Here is a 19112-nt window from a genome sequence, read left to right on the forward strand (position 1 = left end):
TATAAATGTACAAGCATCATGCGAAAAACCAAACTCATTCAATCTCGATAAAAGAATGCCATGGTCAACCATATCAAAGGCCTTTGAGCAGTCAGTCATTATTAAATCTAATTGGAGTTTATTATTTATTGCCTCACTAGCAAAATTAGACAGAATGCACAGATTACTAGTTGTGGATAACCCAGGCAAGAAACCATGTTGTTCTGGAGCAAATTCATTTTCAAAATTTTTCAGTATATTCATATAGGGAATAGATTCAAATATTTTAGCCAGGGAATTAAGGATACTTATAGGACGATAGTCTTCTATATTGTTTCTATTACCTGATTTAAAAACTGGAGTAATGGTAGCCTCTTTGAGTTTGTCTGGAAAGGTGTTAGTTTTAAGAGATAGATTAAATAGATGTGATAATGGCTTTTGAAATATATCAGAACATCCTTTAAAGATATAGGCAGGGATATTATCACTACCTGTGGCCTTTTTTGGCTTTAATTTTGTTATACTAACCTTCACATCTTCTTCACTAATAACTGAAAAGTTAAAAGATCCCTGTGAACTACCCTGATGTGTGGATGATACCTGATGAATTGAGCTAAAATGATGAGAGAAAGCCATGGCAATATCCTGAGGGCCTGTATATGTATGATCATTTAAAGACATCTCTTGAGGAAAACCGCTGGTTTGTCTCCTACTTTTTATGAATGTCCAAAAACTATTTGGGTCGTGCAAAATGTTATCTTGAATATTATTTTGATGCTGCATAAATTCATTTTTGATTTTTAATAGTATTTCTAAGACTCTTGAATTTATTGTTATCGATAGCACTAGCTTTCCTTATTTTTATGTTTGCTTAATTTGTTTTTTTGTCTGATTTTTTTAATAAGGTCTATACTAAAATAAGCTGGATATTTCTGTTTTTGTCTATTTTTAATAATTTTTTTTGGGATGGCTTGATCAATGCAGTCATACAAGTTATCGTAAAATTGATTAATACAATCTGTAACAGTTATACAATTATACATATCTGACCAGTCAGTGTCCCTTATTAATTGATACAGAAGATTAAAGTCCCCCCTGGCATAATCATACCTATAACACTGTTGTATATTACTCTCAGTGTATGAATTATCTTTATATTCTAGTAACATTTCTAGTGCCGGGTGATAATAATCTTCAGGTACCAAAGGAGACCCAGACCTAGTTAGATTGGTTATGGATATGTTTGACAGTATAAGATCAAGCAGTTTATTTTTACAATTATATTATAAAGTAAAGTCATTTTTAAGAAGTCCACTAAACAATCCAATTTCTATAATGAACTTCATATTAGAACCAGGTATGCAACATAACTTTTTATGTATGGAAGGGAAGGTTTAGGTACTATTTCATCCAGTGGAAGTGGCTGTAAGGTTGAAAAGATTCAACGGTTCTAATCTACAGCAACATTCTACGAGTATAACCTAGCGAGAGATCAAAATTAAGACAATTTTGAAGATGTTCGAGCTAAACTTATATAATATTTTAGTGTTATGAAAAAAACTGAGAAGAATCATTAAACATGTATTATTTTTTTATTCGTTATTAAATTTTTCTTTACATAATTTAGTTTATTCCTACCACCACAAATTGTATAATCAAAAGAGATATTAAAACATTATTGTGATTTCTTTGACAATTAATTAAATATTGGTGTGTTCCGAAATAAATTTTAAATTTATCTTACAGATAAGTAACAACAACATAATTTGACGTGAAAAGACGGGTACATTTTATTTTATAAGTAAATGTCTAGGATTCTTCAGATAACTATCTGTAGATAGGACAATATTTATCTGGAGATGAAACGAACGGCCCTTCCACGCAAAAAGTTTATTATTTTAAAAATTTAATTTTTAATTCTTTTGAAAATTTTGTTGATACTAAAAAATTGGCTGCGAATTTGGTGATCGGTAAAATATATAACACAAAACTCGAGCTTTCCCAACAAATAAATTGCCAAAGTGGAATTACGCTTGTTTTAAACGCAGGTCGATTTCATAAGACGACTTTACGCAAAAAGTTCAGCGACTCTCAAAAAGCGACTTATTTGTTATGAAAGTTGTACAACAGATTAAAATATTATTCTGTTGTCGTCCTAGCCTTAAATAGGAGGAAGACAGAAAAAATTAAGTGGAGAGATTGTAGATGCAATTGATTAGATTCCCCGTCGCATGGTGACGGGCAAAATCACTAGTTAGTTATAAAGTATGACAAGAAATTGGGGAGAGTGACTCATAAAAAAAATCAAAATAATATCAGTTCAAATTTTAATAGCTCTTTTTATAGCTAATGCTATGACACGAAAATGAGGTAGGTATAATCTTAAATCAAGAAACTGCCAGACATGTTAAAAACTTTGTACCTATATCGGAAAGAATACTCCTCCTTCAACTTAATACCTACCCAATTACATCTAACATTATCCAGGTATATGCCCCTACAGCTGACAAACCGGACGAGATAAGTGAAGCATTTTATAACGAGAATAACACCCTGACAAGAAGTATCCTGACATATGGGTCCGAAAACTGGACAATAAACAAGAGAAATAGAGGTAGAATAAGAGCAGTAGAAATGGAGTTCCTGAGGAGAAGCTGTAGACTTACAAAAAGAGACAGAATTGAAAACGCAGAGATTAAGCGGAGAATGGGAGTGCAATCAGACATAATCGACTATATAGAGGAGAAGAGACTATCCTGGTACGGCCACGTCAGAAGAGCGGACAGAGGACGCTGGATAAACAAAATCACAGAATGGAGCCCGATTGGAAGAAGAAAGAGAGGAAGACCCCGAAGGTCATTCAGAGATGAAATCGACGAGGCTATGGAGAAAAGAACCCTGCGAGATGGAGACTGGAATGACAGGGAAAATTGGAGAAAACGGTTGAGTGAAGGAAGACAGTGAAAACTGTGGAAATCCTTAGTAGTAGTAGTAGTTTTATAACGAACTATCGAACACCTTAAAACGCCTCCCCAGAAAGGATTTAACTTTGATTATGGGTGATCTAAATGCCAAAATTGGTAGGGGACAATCGGGAGAATTCGTAGGACAATTTGGACTTGAAGAAAGAAATGAGCGAGGAGACCGACTGGGTGAATTTGTAGCAGAAGAAGAGTTTGTGATTACTAACACTTATTTCAAACTCCCACACAGAAGATTATATACATGGAAATCCCCACAAGATACTCAAGGCCGCATAGTGAGAAATCAAATAGATTACATTCTGATTAATAAAAGATTCCGGAACAGCATAACATCAGTCAAGACATACCCAGGAGCTGATATCAAATCAGACCATAACCCACTGATTGGCAAAATTAGGCTCAGGCTAAAGAAGGTTAGACGTAGTGTCAATCCAAAATTCGACATCAAGCTATTAAAAGATCAACACACAGAACATAGTGTAAAGCGGTATATACAGAACAATTTGAATACTCAATCGAATGTAATGGACCAGGAGCTAGAAAAGTTACATACAGTTTCAAAAGACATACGAGAGAAATTTCTCAAACCACCAAAAATAAAGAAGAAATCGTGGATGACAAATGAGATTCTAGATATGATGGAAGAGAGGCGAATGTTCAAAGATCAAGACATGTCATTATACAAAAGAATAGATAAAAAGATCAAAAAAGCTATTAGAATAGCTAAGGATACACATCTAAGAAAACAGTGTGCGGAAATACAGCAATTGCATCATAAACACGATTCATTTAATATGCACAAAAAAGTTAAAGATGCCGCAGGCTTATACAAACCTAGAAGAGTTGGGTGTTTGGCAGATAACCAAGGCAAACCACTGTTAACTGTGGAAGAAAAACTAGACACTTGGAAGAATTATGTGGAAGTAACTTTTGCAGATGAAAGGCAGAATACCATTGAAGACACTGAGTGCCAAACAGGACCCCCGATTACCATTGAAGAAGTCACGTCAGCTATTAAAAGAACTAAAGATGGTAAAGCGGTAGGGCCTGACGAGTTTTGTGCAGAATTCCTAAAACTTATGGATGAACAGGGAATAAAATGGATAACAACTGTATTCAACGACATATACGTAACTGGAAAAATACCCCAAAGCTGGTTAAAGTCGACCTTCGTGACCATACCAAAAAAAGTAAATGCCAAGACATGCGAAGACTACAGAACAATTAGCCTAATGAGAGACTTACTTAAAACGTTCTTGAAAGTGATACACGGCAGAATATATAAAAAATGCGAAGAACAATATCATGGACGCAGTTTGGATTCCGCGATTCCTTAGGCACCCGAGAGGCTCTATTCGCTGTCCAAGTGCTTATGCAAAGATGCAGGGATGTTAACTGTGATGTGTATACTTGTTTTATCGACTACAAAAAGGCATTTGATAGAGTAAAGCATGATAAACTTATAAACATCTTGAAAGAAGTGGGGTTAGATAATAGGGACTTAAGACTCATCTATAATTTATATTTCAACCAAACAGCCAATATTAAAGTGGATGACCAATTGACAGAGGCAGTCTCCACAGATAGAGGAGTGAGGCAAGGATGCATTCTGTCCCCGGTGTTATTTAATGTATACTCTGAATATATCTTCGAGCAAGCGCTAGGCGAACTACAAGAAGGCGTATTAGTCAACGGAATACGTCTAAACAACATTAGATATGCCGACGACGCAGTAGTTTTTGCAGATAGTCTGGACGGTTTGCAAAGAATAATGTCGCGTATATCAGATATAAGTAGAGAACACGGACTTGATCTTAATAAGAAGAAAACAAAGTACATGGTAGTCAGTAAGCGCGAAATATTAAATACACAGCTTTTGGTTAACCAACATCCAATTGACAGAGTGGACAGCTACACATACCTTGGTACCAACATTAACAGCCAATGGGATCACTCCAGTGAAATAAAACAACGCATAGGAAAAGCGAGATCGGCGTTCATAACGATGAGGTCTCTTTTCAGAAGTCACGATTTACCACTTGCTACCAAAATCTCTCTCATTAGATGCTATGTATTTTCTACGTTATTATACGGAGTAGAGACCTGGACACTTTCCGAAGCCTCTTTAAGAAAACTCGAGGCATTCAAGATGTGGTGTTACAAACGTATTTTAAGAATTTCATGGGTGGATCGTGTGACTAATGTTGAGATCCTACGTAGAATAGGCAAGGAATGCGAGATTATTAACACCATCAAAGAGCGCAAACTAGAATATATTGGCCATGTTATGAGGAAAAAACAGAGATACGGCTTGTTGCAACTCATTCTTCAGGGCAAGGTATTTGGAAAGAGAGGACCAGGGAGAAGAAGAATATCTTGGCTTCAAAACCTGAGAAAGTGGTTTAATACATCGACAACCGGACTATTCAGAATAGCAGCAAGCAAAGTTAGGATAGCCATGTTGATCGCCAACATCCGGAACGGATAGGCATCGTAAGAAGAAGAAGAAGAGATAGCTAATGCTCTAAAATTTAATAGGTAATATGAGGTCCTTTACAGTGAGCCAGCTGTAGCAACAGACATAGCCCAATTCGTGTAATTTTGCCATGGTTGACCGATCAGTGAGCCAGTGCATTCTCTTGGTGAAAGAGCACTTTTTTGCGTGCCAGGGCGTTTTCGACGCAATTCGGCATCGAATTGATCCAATAATGCTGCGTAGTACTCACCATTGATTGTTTTTCCTTTTTCCAAGTAGTCGATGTGGATGATCGCATCCCAGAAAACAGTCGCCATCACTTTGCCGGCCGAATGTGCACTCTTTACCTTCTTAGGCGGACCTTCGCCGCGTTTGAGCCACTGTTTCGACTGTTCCTTGGTTTCCGGTGTGTAATAAACCCAGGTTTCATCAACGGAGATAAATCGGCGAAAAAAATCCTTCGGATCGCGCTGTATCATCGCCAAAAGCGTCTCCGAAGTGGTCACACGTTTTTGCATTTGATTGATTATCAGCAAACGAGGAACCCATCGCGCGGATAGCTTTTTCATGTCCAAGTGATGGTGAATGATGTTGTGTACGCGTTCGTAGAAAATGTTTAGGACCTCTATTAACTCGCGGAGCTTAATTCAACGATCTGCCATAATCATGTCATAGACTTTGTTGATCATTTCCGGCGTGGTGACTTCATTAAGCCTCCCGGGACGCTCATTATCAAAAACACTCGTACGACCACGAACAAATTCAGCTTTCCAAAATTTTACTGTTGCTAACGAAGGTGCAATCTCACCATAAACTTCGTCCAGGTCGGCTTTGATTTGCACATTCGTTTTACCCTTTTTATGGAGGAACTTAATCACCTAACGATACTCGACTTTTTCCATTTCTCCGAAAACACAAAATTTGCTTGCTTTTGACAGCTGTAAAAACCAAACTAATTGTTTTTAAAACTTAAAATTTTGACAGACGTCATGTCATGAATGGCAAATGTCAACACCGAAACCAATTCGATATCAAGTAGCGCCACCTATCAAAGGCTAGTTTAATATAAATCTATCCTCGTAAATTATTTTAATCTATTAAATTATTAATTATTATTTAATTAATTATTAATCTATTATTAATTATTACTTTAATCTAACAGGGTTCTCCCAATTCTTCCATGCAACATATCCTATCATTTCAGCCCAATTTACTTCAATTTTATTCAACGTTGAATTAACAGTATATTGACGATATACTGTTGATAACATCAACAGACGCCATATACTCTGTAAATTGAATGCATTTTCTCGCTCCATTTGTGTAATTTTCGATCAGTCATCATTGGAATGCTTTTAACAAAGTGGTTGTGATAAGAATCACTATTCAACACTATGACAGAGATACTGTCAACATCTTGGAGAATGTTCTCGAACCATTTCGTGAAGCATGCGGAGTTCATGTTTTCGTGATAGTCTCCTGTTATCTTCGATATAAAAACAATACATGATTTTGCAGAAACTAATATGGGCGAAGATTAGAAGCTGCCCTTAGCTGCTAATTCTGTCGACTTATCTTTAACAAAAGCTTGCCAAGCATTTGTTACTGTTTTATATTGCCAAACTTTGACAACTATAATACGTGGTGCACTAAGCCTATGGGTTTCTTTGATTACGGCTAAAAATTATGGAGTATATAAAAAAATGTTTATAAAAAAACTGATGTATATCAAAGACGAAAATTATTTTCGATTTTACAGGGTCAGTCAGAACAACGGAATGAACCAAAGTTGTGTTTTTTTCTGTTTACCATAACTCAAAATTCGTTTTAATTATTGCACATTGCTCGAAGGAACGAAGCGATTTAAAAGCTTTTTGAAGCCTCTTTTTGTAGGATATCTTCTGCGCGGATATCTCTGATTATACACTTTTAAAGCTAGTAAACCCCCCAACGCTAGAGGAGGTCCAAACGGCAATCCACATACAAAAAAGCCATAAAGCACCGGGAATAGATAAAATACCGGCAGAACTACTCAAGCAAGGAGGAAGGAATTTGACACAACAGATGTACCAGCTAATACGAGAGATATGGATAGAAGAAGAAATTCCCCAACAATGGAAGAAAAGTATAATCTGCCCTATTCATAAAAAAGGAGACAAACTGTTGTGTCAGAATTATAGAGGCATCTCTTTACTTTGTTCGGGATACAAAATACTCACAAACATCATTAATCGAAGACTACAACCTCTCACGGAAAAAATCATCGGGGAATATCAAGCAGGGTTTAGGCAAAATAGATCTACCATTGACCAACTATTTACAGTTAAACAAATACTAGCCAAAGCATGGGAATATGACATGGACGTTTACAATCTCTTTGTAGATTTTAAACAAGCCTATGATTCAATAGATAGAACAATTCTACCTAATATACTGAAAGAATTTGGCATACCATCAAAATTAATACGACTAGTGCAAATGACAATGACAGAAACAGAAGCACAGGTATATATTCAGGGACAGATCACTGATGCGTTTACGATAACGCAAGGACTGAAACAAGGCGACGGACTAGCTCCAACGCTCTTTAATCTTGTTCTGGAATATGTAATTAGACGGTTGACGGTGAGCGGAAATAACATACTTACAAACAAGTCTACCCAATTAGCAGCATACGCAGATGACATAAACATAATGAGCAGAACAATGAATGCAGCGGAAGAAACCTACGTTGAGTTGAAACAGAGTGCAGAAGCAGTAGGGCTAGCAATAAATACAAATAAAACAAAACTACTCATACAAACCAGATCAAATAGACCGGTGCAACAACACTTTATTGACGATATAGAACATGTAAATAGATTCACATACCTAGGAATGGATCTGGTCACAAGCAATGAAGAAGAACCGGAAATAAATAGAAGGCTTGTGCTGGCAAATAAAGCCTATTTCGCGATGGGCCACATATTCAAATCGCGAGACGTACACCGGAAAACAAAACTCCGGGTCTATAAAACAATAATCAGGCCCATAGTAAGTTATGGTTGCGAAACATGGGTGGTGACACAGAAATCTGCCAATGCATTAGATGTGTTTGAAAGAAAAATATTACGTAGGATCCTGGGCCCAATAAGTGAAAACAACAACTGGCGAATTAGGTACAATAGAGAAATATACGAGCAATATAGCGAACCAACTCTAGCACAACATACTAAACTGCAGAGATTACGATGGGCAGGGCACGTGGTCCGCATGCATGAGAATAGAATCCCCAGAAAATTATTAAATGCAAGAATGCAGGGAAAAAGACCTGTTGGAAGACCTAAAAAGAGATGGGAAGATGAAGTCGATGAGGATGCCAGGAACTGCCTGGGAACGCGTTCATGGAAAAGAACAGCGGTAAATAGAGATGGTTGGAGAAGCCTGTTGAGGGAGGCCAAGGCCCGATTTGGGCTGTAGCGCCATTGGATGGATGGATGGAAAGCTAGTAAACAGTTTCTAAAACAGTCTCCCAATATAAATGTCATACCCAGCAATTCTTCAGTTGAAAAATTCATATTTAAAATATAAAAAAAAATTGTTACAAATATGCAACTACAACAATATTACCAGCTTTTGTGACACAAGTAGATACTATTTATTTTTAAATATTTTGAGAGATATATTTAACATTTTTTGTTTCAAAGCATACTTTATATGTTCTAAGAATACCAAAATTATCAAGACGTATTGTTGTAAACAATTTACTAGCTGATATAACAATAACAGTAAATTTAACACTGATTGTAAAAACCGATTGTTGCAGATTGGACATTTGTCCGATATTTAATTCAAAATAAAATAAATGATAAAAATCAATATCTGTATCAATAATACAGAAGATTGTGTTAATCTTCAACACAATGTTGATCAATTGAGTGAGTGGTGTGGGTTGAATGCCATGGCCCCCTAACACATCCAAGTGTCGTGCTGTTTCTTTTAGATGATCGAGAGACCCAATGGAATATAATTATAATATACAGCACATTCTTGTTGACTGGGTTACCGAAATTCATGCTCTGGAAATTAATTTACACTTTTATTGAATCACAGTATATGTCAATAATTTCCAAGCTTTTACAAATGCTTGGCTTTACAAAAAAATGTGCACTAGAGACTCTCAGAATATTAAAGCGGTTAAATTATTATATTGTTCTTTAATTAGACCTCATCTAGAGTATTGTTCTTGTGTATGGTCTCCATCTTATAATACATATTTACAAATCAAAAATCAAGACAATTCAACGCAAGTTCTTGAAATATGTAGCATATAAACAGGGTATACATTTTAAATTAAATCAAGTAAATTATGATCAAATTGAAACCCAACTTGGTATTCTCTGATTGTATGGCAGATGATTAATTAAAGATGCAAAGATGTTTTATGGCATAATTATTTTGACAGTCTTGTATCAGTTACTTGAGCAGGTTAATCTGCATGTACCTCTCTATAGAAAATGATTAAACCAAACTTTTATGTTCCTCTTCATAGAACCAACTATGCCTATATTTTTTTATCTCGACCACTAAGATGGGCAGATATTCACCCAGGTGATATGTAAAACTAAATTACGTTATTAAGTTTGTGATGTTTGTATATATATATATATATATATATATATATATATATATATATATATATATATATATATATATATATATGTATATATATATATATATATATATATATATATATATATATATATATATATATAAGAATTACTGGATATTAGTGACTGTCAATATAAACAAACAACACAGTTTATTAGGGTTGCAGTCAGAAAATTGGCCGGGATGTTAATGAAACACTCTTATGACTTTTTGTCTAGCTTTCGGAATGGTTTTATTCCTTTTTCAAGACACTGTAATAAGAAAAAAAGTGTAAATATTTATAAAATATCACAAATCTTCAGTGCAACTTACTAGTCGTTGAGATTATTTACAAAAGCATAGACACTCAACATTAATAACACACACATAAAATATAAAATAGTGGACAAATACATTTTAAAATTCTTTAAAATTTAGGTACAAGTAGTAAAAATTTTGTTGTCATCTTTTACTGGTGTGTTTTAACTCTGGCACATAGAGAACAAAAAGAAAAAATCCTATGATTAAAAAGTAATTAGGTGTACTTAATATCTTATTTCTTTTTAAGCAATACTAGAGGCCCATCTTAGGTGATTTTAATTTTTAAACCTGTCTTAATGGTATGCAACATGTTATGCAAATAACTCTAATTTGTGTGGGTACGGGTACAGGTAGATATTAATTTTATTTTGGATGTTTTTCCAGTAAGTAACAATAAATGTTGCTCAGTTTATCTATGTCTGACTTTTTATTGATGCAAGATGTACTCGATTTTATGGAACACATTTCCAAGAAAACACGTTTTAAATGGTTCTTTTCCTTTGCCAAAATACAGGAATCCTCGAAATTAAATTCATGTTTCAATGTTAATGCATGTTCTGTCAATGCACATGCATTTATTTTTTTGGTTTTTATATCGCTACGATGTGAGATCACCCTACTGTGAAAATTACGAGATGATTCTCCTATATATATTTTGTTACAATTATTACACGGTATAGAATAAACAATATTCGATGACTCCTGTATTGTGAAAGGATCTTTTGTTTTTGTGTACAACTTCGATACCGTTTTCACATTTTTGGTTGTAATTTTTAAATCACTAACATTTTTGAAGATGTTCATTAGCTTTGGTGTCAAAACTGGAATGTAGGGTAGGCAACCATAAGTTATTTTAGATGGTATCACTGATATGTTCTGTGTCAATGTCAATTGTCGGACCTCATTGTTATGACAATTTTGGTTGTCAGAAAAATGCGAAGGAAACGGAGAACCGAAAATGAGTTTATTTAACAGCCCTAGAGGATAGGAGTTCTTTTGTAATATAGATCTCAGCTTTTTTAGTCCCTTGTCTCTGAACTCGATGTGTGACAAGTTGATAACCCTAGTTTTCAGGGCCAAAACCAAATTTGTTTTCATCTCTCTAGTTCTTTTAAATAAGTATATTGGAATATAACTATTGCAATCATTGTTAATCTTATTGGGTCTGTTGAAAATAAATAAATAATATGATATTCACAGATTCACATATATTTCCTTGTCAATAATAGAGGTTAGCTGATTATTATGTCTGTAAGATGGTAAAGACATAAAATGACATTTCATTTTTAAGTAACATGAATCATTTTTCAATGATATATGTGGATTTAACAAATTAATTCAGGGAAAAGCAATAATTGTAGCAAGTCACATATCTATATTCCTATTATTGATGAAAAAATTGAAAAAATATGTTAATCTGTAAATCTTTACCAATTGGCTCTTCTTAAATTTTTAGCAATTATCTATTTGTATGAATTGATAAACATTTATATTTTAACAAAATTTCTAAATTTAGAACTGAAAAAGATTTCCATAATTTCTGGAAATCAAACATCAATGTAAAATGTAATTCTCATTACAATCAATTGTGATTTAATCTTTTATAAATACAACATTTAAACCTGAGGTTGTAAGAAATTCACGAAATAACAAAGGTATCTACAGAGACATCATGATGGAATTAATTGCTAATAAAATAATTTAATTCCAAAAAAAAATGAAATAAGGATGCCACTGGAATTGTGGAATTCTTCATTAGTTTACAGTGCCAGATTTTGCTTTTTAGGTGGGAGTCATCCTCTACAATATTTTGTTGAACTATAATATTGTTACGAACATGCATTCGGCCTGGCCCATGTAATGGTTGCATCTCAAAAGTGACTAGAAGCTTCCAGTGATTTCGTGTGCGGGAGAGATCGACCCGTCAAAGAGGTGAATTAGAGGAGGACTACTCCAGAAAATTCTAGTACATTATAACTTTTATATATATGTAATGCTATTATGACTTGAGTTTAGTTGATAAGATATTTTCGTGCTGTAAACAAAGAATGTTAGATACTTCTTAGATACCAAGAGAAAAATCAAGATTTGTGTAATAAAAGAAATTAAAAGGAGTGTCCATTGGTAACCACTATTAAAATAAGGAATATAAAGAATTTCTTGGCATCAAAACCTGAGAAAATTTTTCAAATTAACTACAACAAGATTATTCCAAATAGCTGCCAGCAGTAAGGATAGTCAGGTTAAAAGCCAACATTAGGAAAATATAGGCACCATAAGAAGATAGAATAAAGCAGGGAGAAACAAATAAAAAAGCCAAAAGATAGAAGAGAGGAGAAGCCAAAAGAAAGGAGAATTATAAAAATAAAAATGTTTTGAAAGGTAAAGAAGAAATGTTTTGACTAGGATGATAAAAATTATCAAGGGATATAATAATAAGGGTATATAAAATAGTGCTAAGATCAATAGTTACATACACCTCAGAGGTATGGACATTAAAACATGCTGAAAATGTGGGAAATGAAAATATTGAGAAAGATATTCAGAGATAAAATGATGCAGAATAGACTATGGATGAGAACAAATAATTAGTTAGAAGATCTATATCAAGTATCTACCATGTTAGAGGTAACAAAAGTTGTGCATTACAAACTAAAAAGAAAAAGCAAAAGCATAAACAAGAAGAAATAGAGGCAGATGATAGGGCAGGCAATAAAAATCCTAACACAATAATATCTATTATAGCCTACATGGAAATGTTTGGAATGCATATATGATATACTGTGATAAACAACTTGATAGACTATAACTAGTAAGGATCAAATTAAGCAGAGTTGCAGAAGAGTTTATGGAACATCAAGAATCTCAACTTAGGTACAAAAACATCAAGACTTGAGTCTACATGCCTGTAGAGACATTTTACAGACATACTTCCGTAGTATGATGAATATGCATGCTAACAAAACACAGAATCCATATATACACTTTATACATCTGGAATAGCTGTGAGTCAAGCTGAAATAAATACCTTAAAATAAAGGTCATGCCAAAAGATGGAAACATCCTAATATGCATACAATGTTGAATGAATGGTGCTAAAATTAAATAAAATAAAATTCTGGTGTATGTATTAGTATAATAAGAAAATAATAAGCTTAAAATACTCTCAAATTATAAGTGAAAGGGTCTACTTGGAGGCCAAATGAATCATTTTGCAAAACTGTGGTGAACACAATGCACTGAATCAAAAATATTGAGCAAAAATAACTTGCAACATTTACCATCATCCAATTAATAAATATAGTTCAAATAATTACATTACATATTAACTAATTAAGGAAAATTAGGTTAATGATTATAATTATCAAGTGCAAGTAATGCTTTTCTAAAATAAAATATTCCAGGTAATGGATATGAGTTTTTATTTTTGTTTTGGGTCAACATTCGAGAACAAAATGTGTATGTTTTGTCGTACCTATCATAAACAATGTAATAATAGAAACTAAATCGTAACTATACGATAAACATTATATTAATGCAATTAGCTTTAGTGCAAATGATAAGCTTACCACAAATTTTGATTTTCTTTTGTAATGGCAACAGCCAACAGGCTTAACTGTTTCCTCTGGTGGTCCTTCAGCACTGGGTGTGGAAATTGACTCCATTCTTTTATTTTAAAAAAATAATAAAAACAATTTTGCACAAAAAACCAAGAAGTTTTAAAATTGATTAGTTTTACTTTCCTTGTATTGAAATAAATGTCACAATTCACTATCTCAGTTCTCAGTTTCTCGCACTTAGTTCATATGACGTCACAAATGACTTGACATTGACAAATAAGTTGCGTGTCAGCGTGCATTTTTTCGTGAGTTCTATAAATATTATAAATACATGTTTGCATTTCATAACCCTTAAAAAATAATGAAGACCCCGCTTATGATATCTCGGGTACCTTACAAGTTCAAGCTGTGTATAGCTGCAAATGTCAACTACGAAACAAAATCATATAGATCGTTTTGGCAGTGTTGGAATGTTTTTATAATGCATATGTTGTATGCTTTAAATAAAGAATATAGACGCTTTAAATATAAAGAGAGAAAGCTTTTTACATTTCGATTATATTATGTTATGAATTCTTCAATTTTTAATTTATATAAAACAATAACGAGTAAATAATTGTCTCTCAAGATTGTCTTTCAAGATTAATTGCAGACATCTGGCAACTGGTGGTTTGACCAAAGAATATAGAAGCGTCTATATTCTTTGGTTTGACGATTGCCAAATATATCCGCTTTTCTATCAAAGGATTGAATTTCTAAAAATTTACTGCAATTAATCTACAGTTACTTATGTAACTTCATGTCGATTTGGCAGCCAACAAAAAATAAAGGTAACTACAATTTACAATCTGTAGCCACAACATAAAAAGAAGAAGTGAATTAGCAACAGAATAAATACAAAAGTGACAAGTATTTAAATTCTAGAGGGATTTAACTTTAAATAAATGAGTTTAAATGTTTATAGAAAATATCCTGAAAGTTGTAGGAGTTTAACAAACATAGAAAAAGTATGCAGTGATAGAATAAAATTATACAAAATTCTCGAAGCAGCAAAATATAATAGGCTGGAAGTAGGAACACTGCAGTGGTCGAACTATATCATATCAAAAATCCAAGAAGTAGAACTTAAGTCTTATTATGTTTTATTGGGCTTAGAATTACAATATAGTATCCTTAAAGCCAAAAGAGAAGATAACCTAGCACACTGGATGGTTGGTTTAAGTAAATATCTATTTTTAATTTAGTAATTTTCTCTCTGTCAAGTGATTGACTAATATACTTCTCAACTTAAGCATTAATTATTTAAATGAAAATATGTTCAAATTGTTTAAATTTTTACGTTTTGTAATGTTTTTATACCCGTGTCTCCATACTCTTTCATTGTACTGATTTAAGAGTGTTAAGTCATTATGGCAATTTGTAAGGAAAACATTTATTTAAAAATCCTTTATAAAAGGTATATAATTAAAACACCCAATCGGGCTACATCACAAAACGTTTTTGGAATCTATATTCCATCATCAGTGTGTCTAAGTGTACATGTTTTGAGCCACTAAATATTTGGGGTCGAATTAATTTGAATTTAAGTTACATTATTGCATCTTATATGTTATGATGTTAAAATTACAATTAGAATTGATAACATGGCAACGTAATACTCTACAGGAGATTGCTGGTCCTGAGACAGAGTGTGTAAGAGGCCTTGTTGATAGCAACTGATTGAAATGGAATACAGATTCCGAAAACATTTTGTGATATAGCCCGATTGGGTGTTTTAATTATATACCTTTTATAAAGGATTTTTAGATAAATTTTTTGTGATATAATATGGTATACAGTCAGCTACAGGAACTTAGTTTCCTTGTGGATTGTAAGGAAAACACAAATTGAGTATACTATAACTAGAATCTATACTCACTTGCTTAGTAAATTTTGACTACACTATGTTTCAGAATTTCAGAAGAAGGTTGTTCCAAATTTGGGTAAATATCAGTTTTTAATACAAGACCTTCCTAAGTACATTCCCAAACTACTTGGTTGTGAACTGGATGGTGTAGATTTGATAAATATTGACCAAATAGCTCACAATCATTTTCCATTGTGTATGCAAAATTTGCATCATACTTTAAGAACAAACCATCATCTTAAATATGACGGAAAGATGCAGTATGGAGTATTTTTATACTGGTTAGGTTTATCATATGAAGACGCTATAAAATTCTGGATGGATGAATTTACTCAAAGCATCCCTGAAGATTTGTTTAATAGAAAATATTTATATCTTTTTCAACATCAATATGGCAAGATTGGTAGAAAAAAGCCATATGCACAGTTTTACTGCAGCAAAATTTTAGAATATTCTCCTTTGCCCTCACAGCATCATGGATGTCCTTTCAAACATTGGTCAAAATCCATTCTTTTTGAGAGACTAGAAAGTGAAGTGTCTTGTTTAATAGATATAGAGGACCTTGTAACCCAGAAGGATTACCAAAAAGCATGTACAACATATTTATGCAAGTCTAGAAAGGTACCAAAGCATGTACTTAATCCAGAATTGGATGTTATAGAAAGCCCTATTCAATATGTCAATCAAAGTTTTAAAGTTCTTGATGTTCTGGATGTTGTATTTGATAGTGATGAAAACATACTAAATATTTAATTTTTTGTCTGTGTTACAGTGTGTTTTTACTTTTGTGACTATTTATTTAATTTATTACTTTAGCTATAACATAAATTTGTTTCTGAAACGAGCATTACAAACAATAAATTACGGCCCAAGCTATATAAGTCGGTATTAAGTCGCCCATTATTAGTTGCTCTTTGCAATAGGAACACGACTGACTAAAACAAATCTGAATAAAAACCAATTCCAATAAACCCAAACAAATTAACCGATTAAATACAAGTTAGTGCTTCTTCAATCAACAGATAATACGACTTTAAAATGTAAAATATAACACACAAAAAAAGAAATAATTTGATGTTTTGACATTTAAAACAGAACTTCAATTGTAGCGTGGAGTGTTCAAATCTATCTAGATTTAATCTATAAACTAGTAACATAAATTACATTTAGTGCCTGTTCCTAATAGTAACATAAATTTGCCGATGTGTTTATATAAAAGGCGTGAGAAATATTCAATTAACAAACATGAGAGTTATTGCATTAATATTTCCAAACTAACTTAAAAAGCAGTATATAATGAATGAAATAAAATTTTTTATAAAGAAGTAAAATACATTAAAACTGGGTACCAGGGAAGAACGATGAATGTAAAAGATAAGCAAGGAAACCTGATAGTGGATGAAGACCAAATATGTGGAAGATGGAAAGAATATTTCGAAGAGATATTAAATGACGAAGTGACTACTGAAGAAAATTGTTATGTTCCTAGACCTCAAATAGTAATAGAAGAAATACCAAAGCCCACAAGAGAAGAAATTGAAGAAATAATAAAAGATATGAAAAACCAAAAAAGTCCCGGGGAGAGCGGCATTGTGACAGAGAACATAAAACATGGAGGAGAGGTCTTAATAAACAAACTTGGTGAGCTAATACTAGAAGTATGGGATGCCGAAGAAATGCCTCAAGAATGGAATAAGTCGATTATAATTCCTATACACAAAAAGGGCGATAGAACTGAATGCGCAAACTATAGAGAAATATCCTTATTAGAAGTAATGTATACAGTACTCGCCATACTAATTAAAAAACGATTAGAAATATATATAGAGAAGAATCTAGAATACCAGGGAGGATTTCGGAAAGGAAGATCAACAACCGATCAAATTTTTATGCTAAAACAAATCCTGATCAATTGCTATGAATACAACATTTCAGCACAAGTACTTTTCATTGATTACAAAGCTGCCTACGATACAATAGACAGAAACAAGTTAATAGAAACACTAAAAGAATTCCAAGTGCCAGAAAAAATAATAAGATTGGTAAAAATGACAATTAGACAAACCATTTGTGCTGTGAGACGCAACGGTACAGTCTTAGAAGAATTCGAAGTGAAAAAACGTGTTCGCCAAGGAGACCCGTTGTCTACATTGCTATTCAATATAGTTCTAGAAAAAATTGTAAGGATTAGTGGGATAAATAGGTCCGGAACTATTTTATACAAGGAGCACCAATGCTTAGCATACGCTGATGATGTGGTTCTCATTGCAAGAAATGGAAAAGAACTCTCAGATATAACAAAAAGACTGATTCGGGAAAGCTCTAAAATGGGACTGAAAGTTAATATTAATAAATCGAAGTACATGGAGATCTCGAGCAAAAAAGGAATAAGCAACAGGGGATCCTTTAAATTGGAGGTGGAGAATGGATCAGTTGTAGAATTCGAGAAGGTGGATGAATATATGTACTTAGGTACTCTTATTGATCAGACATGTAAGGAAGAAACTGAAATCAACCTGAGACTGGCCAAGAGCAACAGATGTGCTGGAGCCATGAGCAAAATAATTAAGGCCAAAGATATATCTCGTAATACAAAAATAAGAGTATACAAAACTATAATTAGACCCACAATGCTATACGCCGCCGAGACATGGACTATGAACAAAACCGTACAGAATACATTGGAAGCATGGGAAAGAAAGATACTTCGCAGAATATTTGGTGGAAAAGTAGTAGAGGGAGAATGGAGAAGACGAACTAATGCAGAAGTGTACCATTTGTATGATAACCCTACAATAACAAAAGTGGTGAAAAAACGTAGACTAGAATGGCTCGGCCATCTAGAAAGAATGCAAGGTAATAGACTAGTCAAGAATATTGCCTGGAGAGTACCTGAGGGCAAAAAAAAGAGAGGAAGACCAAGAAAGAAATGGAGAGATGTAGTGATGGAAGATGTCAGAGAGATGGGAATCAGAGATTGGAAGCTGTTAGCTAAGAATAGAAAACGATGGAAATTATCCATCCAGCAATGGGCCTAAAAGGCCTGTTAACGCTGTACATACATACATATAATGAATAAGGGAGTAGTACAAGTTTCTCGGTATGTTTAAAAATCAGGGTCTAAATTAAGGTAAAGCATAGAAAAATCGATTTGTTTTAGAAGCAATCCTTGTACAAAACCTGTCCTTTTTTTTTTTCGTCTTTATAGAGGGGGGTCTGGAATTTTCAAAAGACGCCGCCTGACTGACCTTAGTGCA

The 19112-nt window shown here is 33.5% G+C and overlaps 1 protein-coding gene across 2 annotated transcripts in view; it reads right to left on the minus strand.

Moving 5' to 3' along the window:
- Positions 1 to 14201, minus strand: part of Rchy1 (Ring finger and CHY zinc finger domain containing 1) — a 55637-nt gene extending 41436 nt beyond the window's left edge. For both annotated transcript variants that reach the window (XM_072543254.1, XM_072543255.1), the window contains exon 1: positions 13959 to 14201. In XM_072543254.1, the coding sequence (XP_072399355.1) occupies positions 13959 to 14054 (96 nt within the window). In that variant the 5' untranslated portion in view covers positions 14055 to 14201. The remainder of the gene's footprint in view (positions 1 to 13958) is intronic.
- Positions 14202 to 19112: the final 4911 nt, after the last annotated feature.

Source organism: Diabrotica undecimpunctata, chromosome 9, assembly GCF_040954645.1.
Source record: "Diabrotica undecimpunctata isolate CICGRU chromosome 9, icDiaUnde3, whole genome shotgun sequence".
Classification (NCBI taxonomy): domain Eukaryota; kingdom Metazoa; phylum Arthropoda; class Insecta; order Coleoptera; family Chrysomelidae; genus Diabrotica; species Diabrotica undecimpunctata.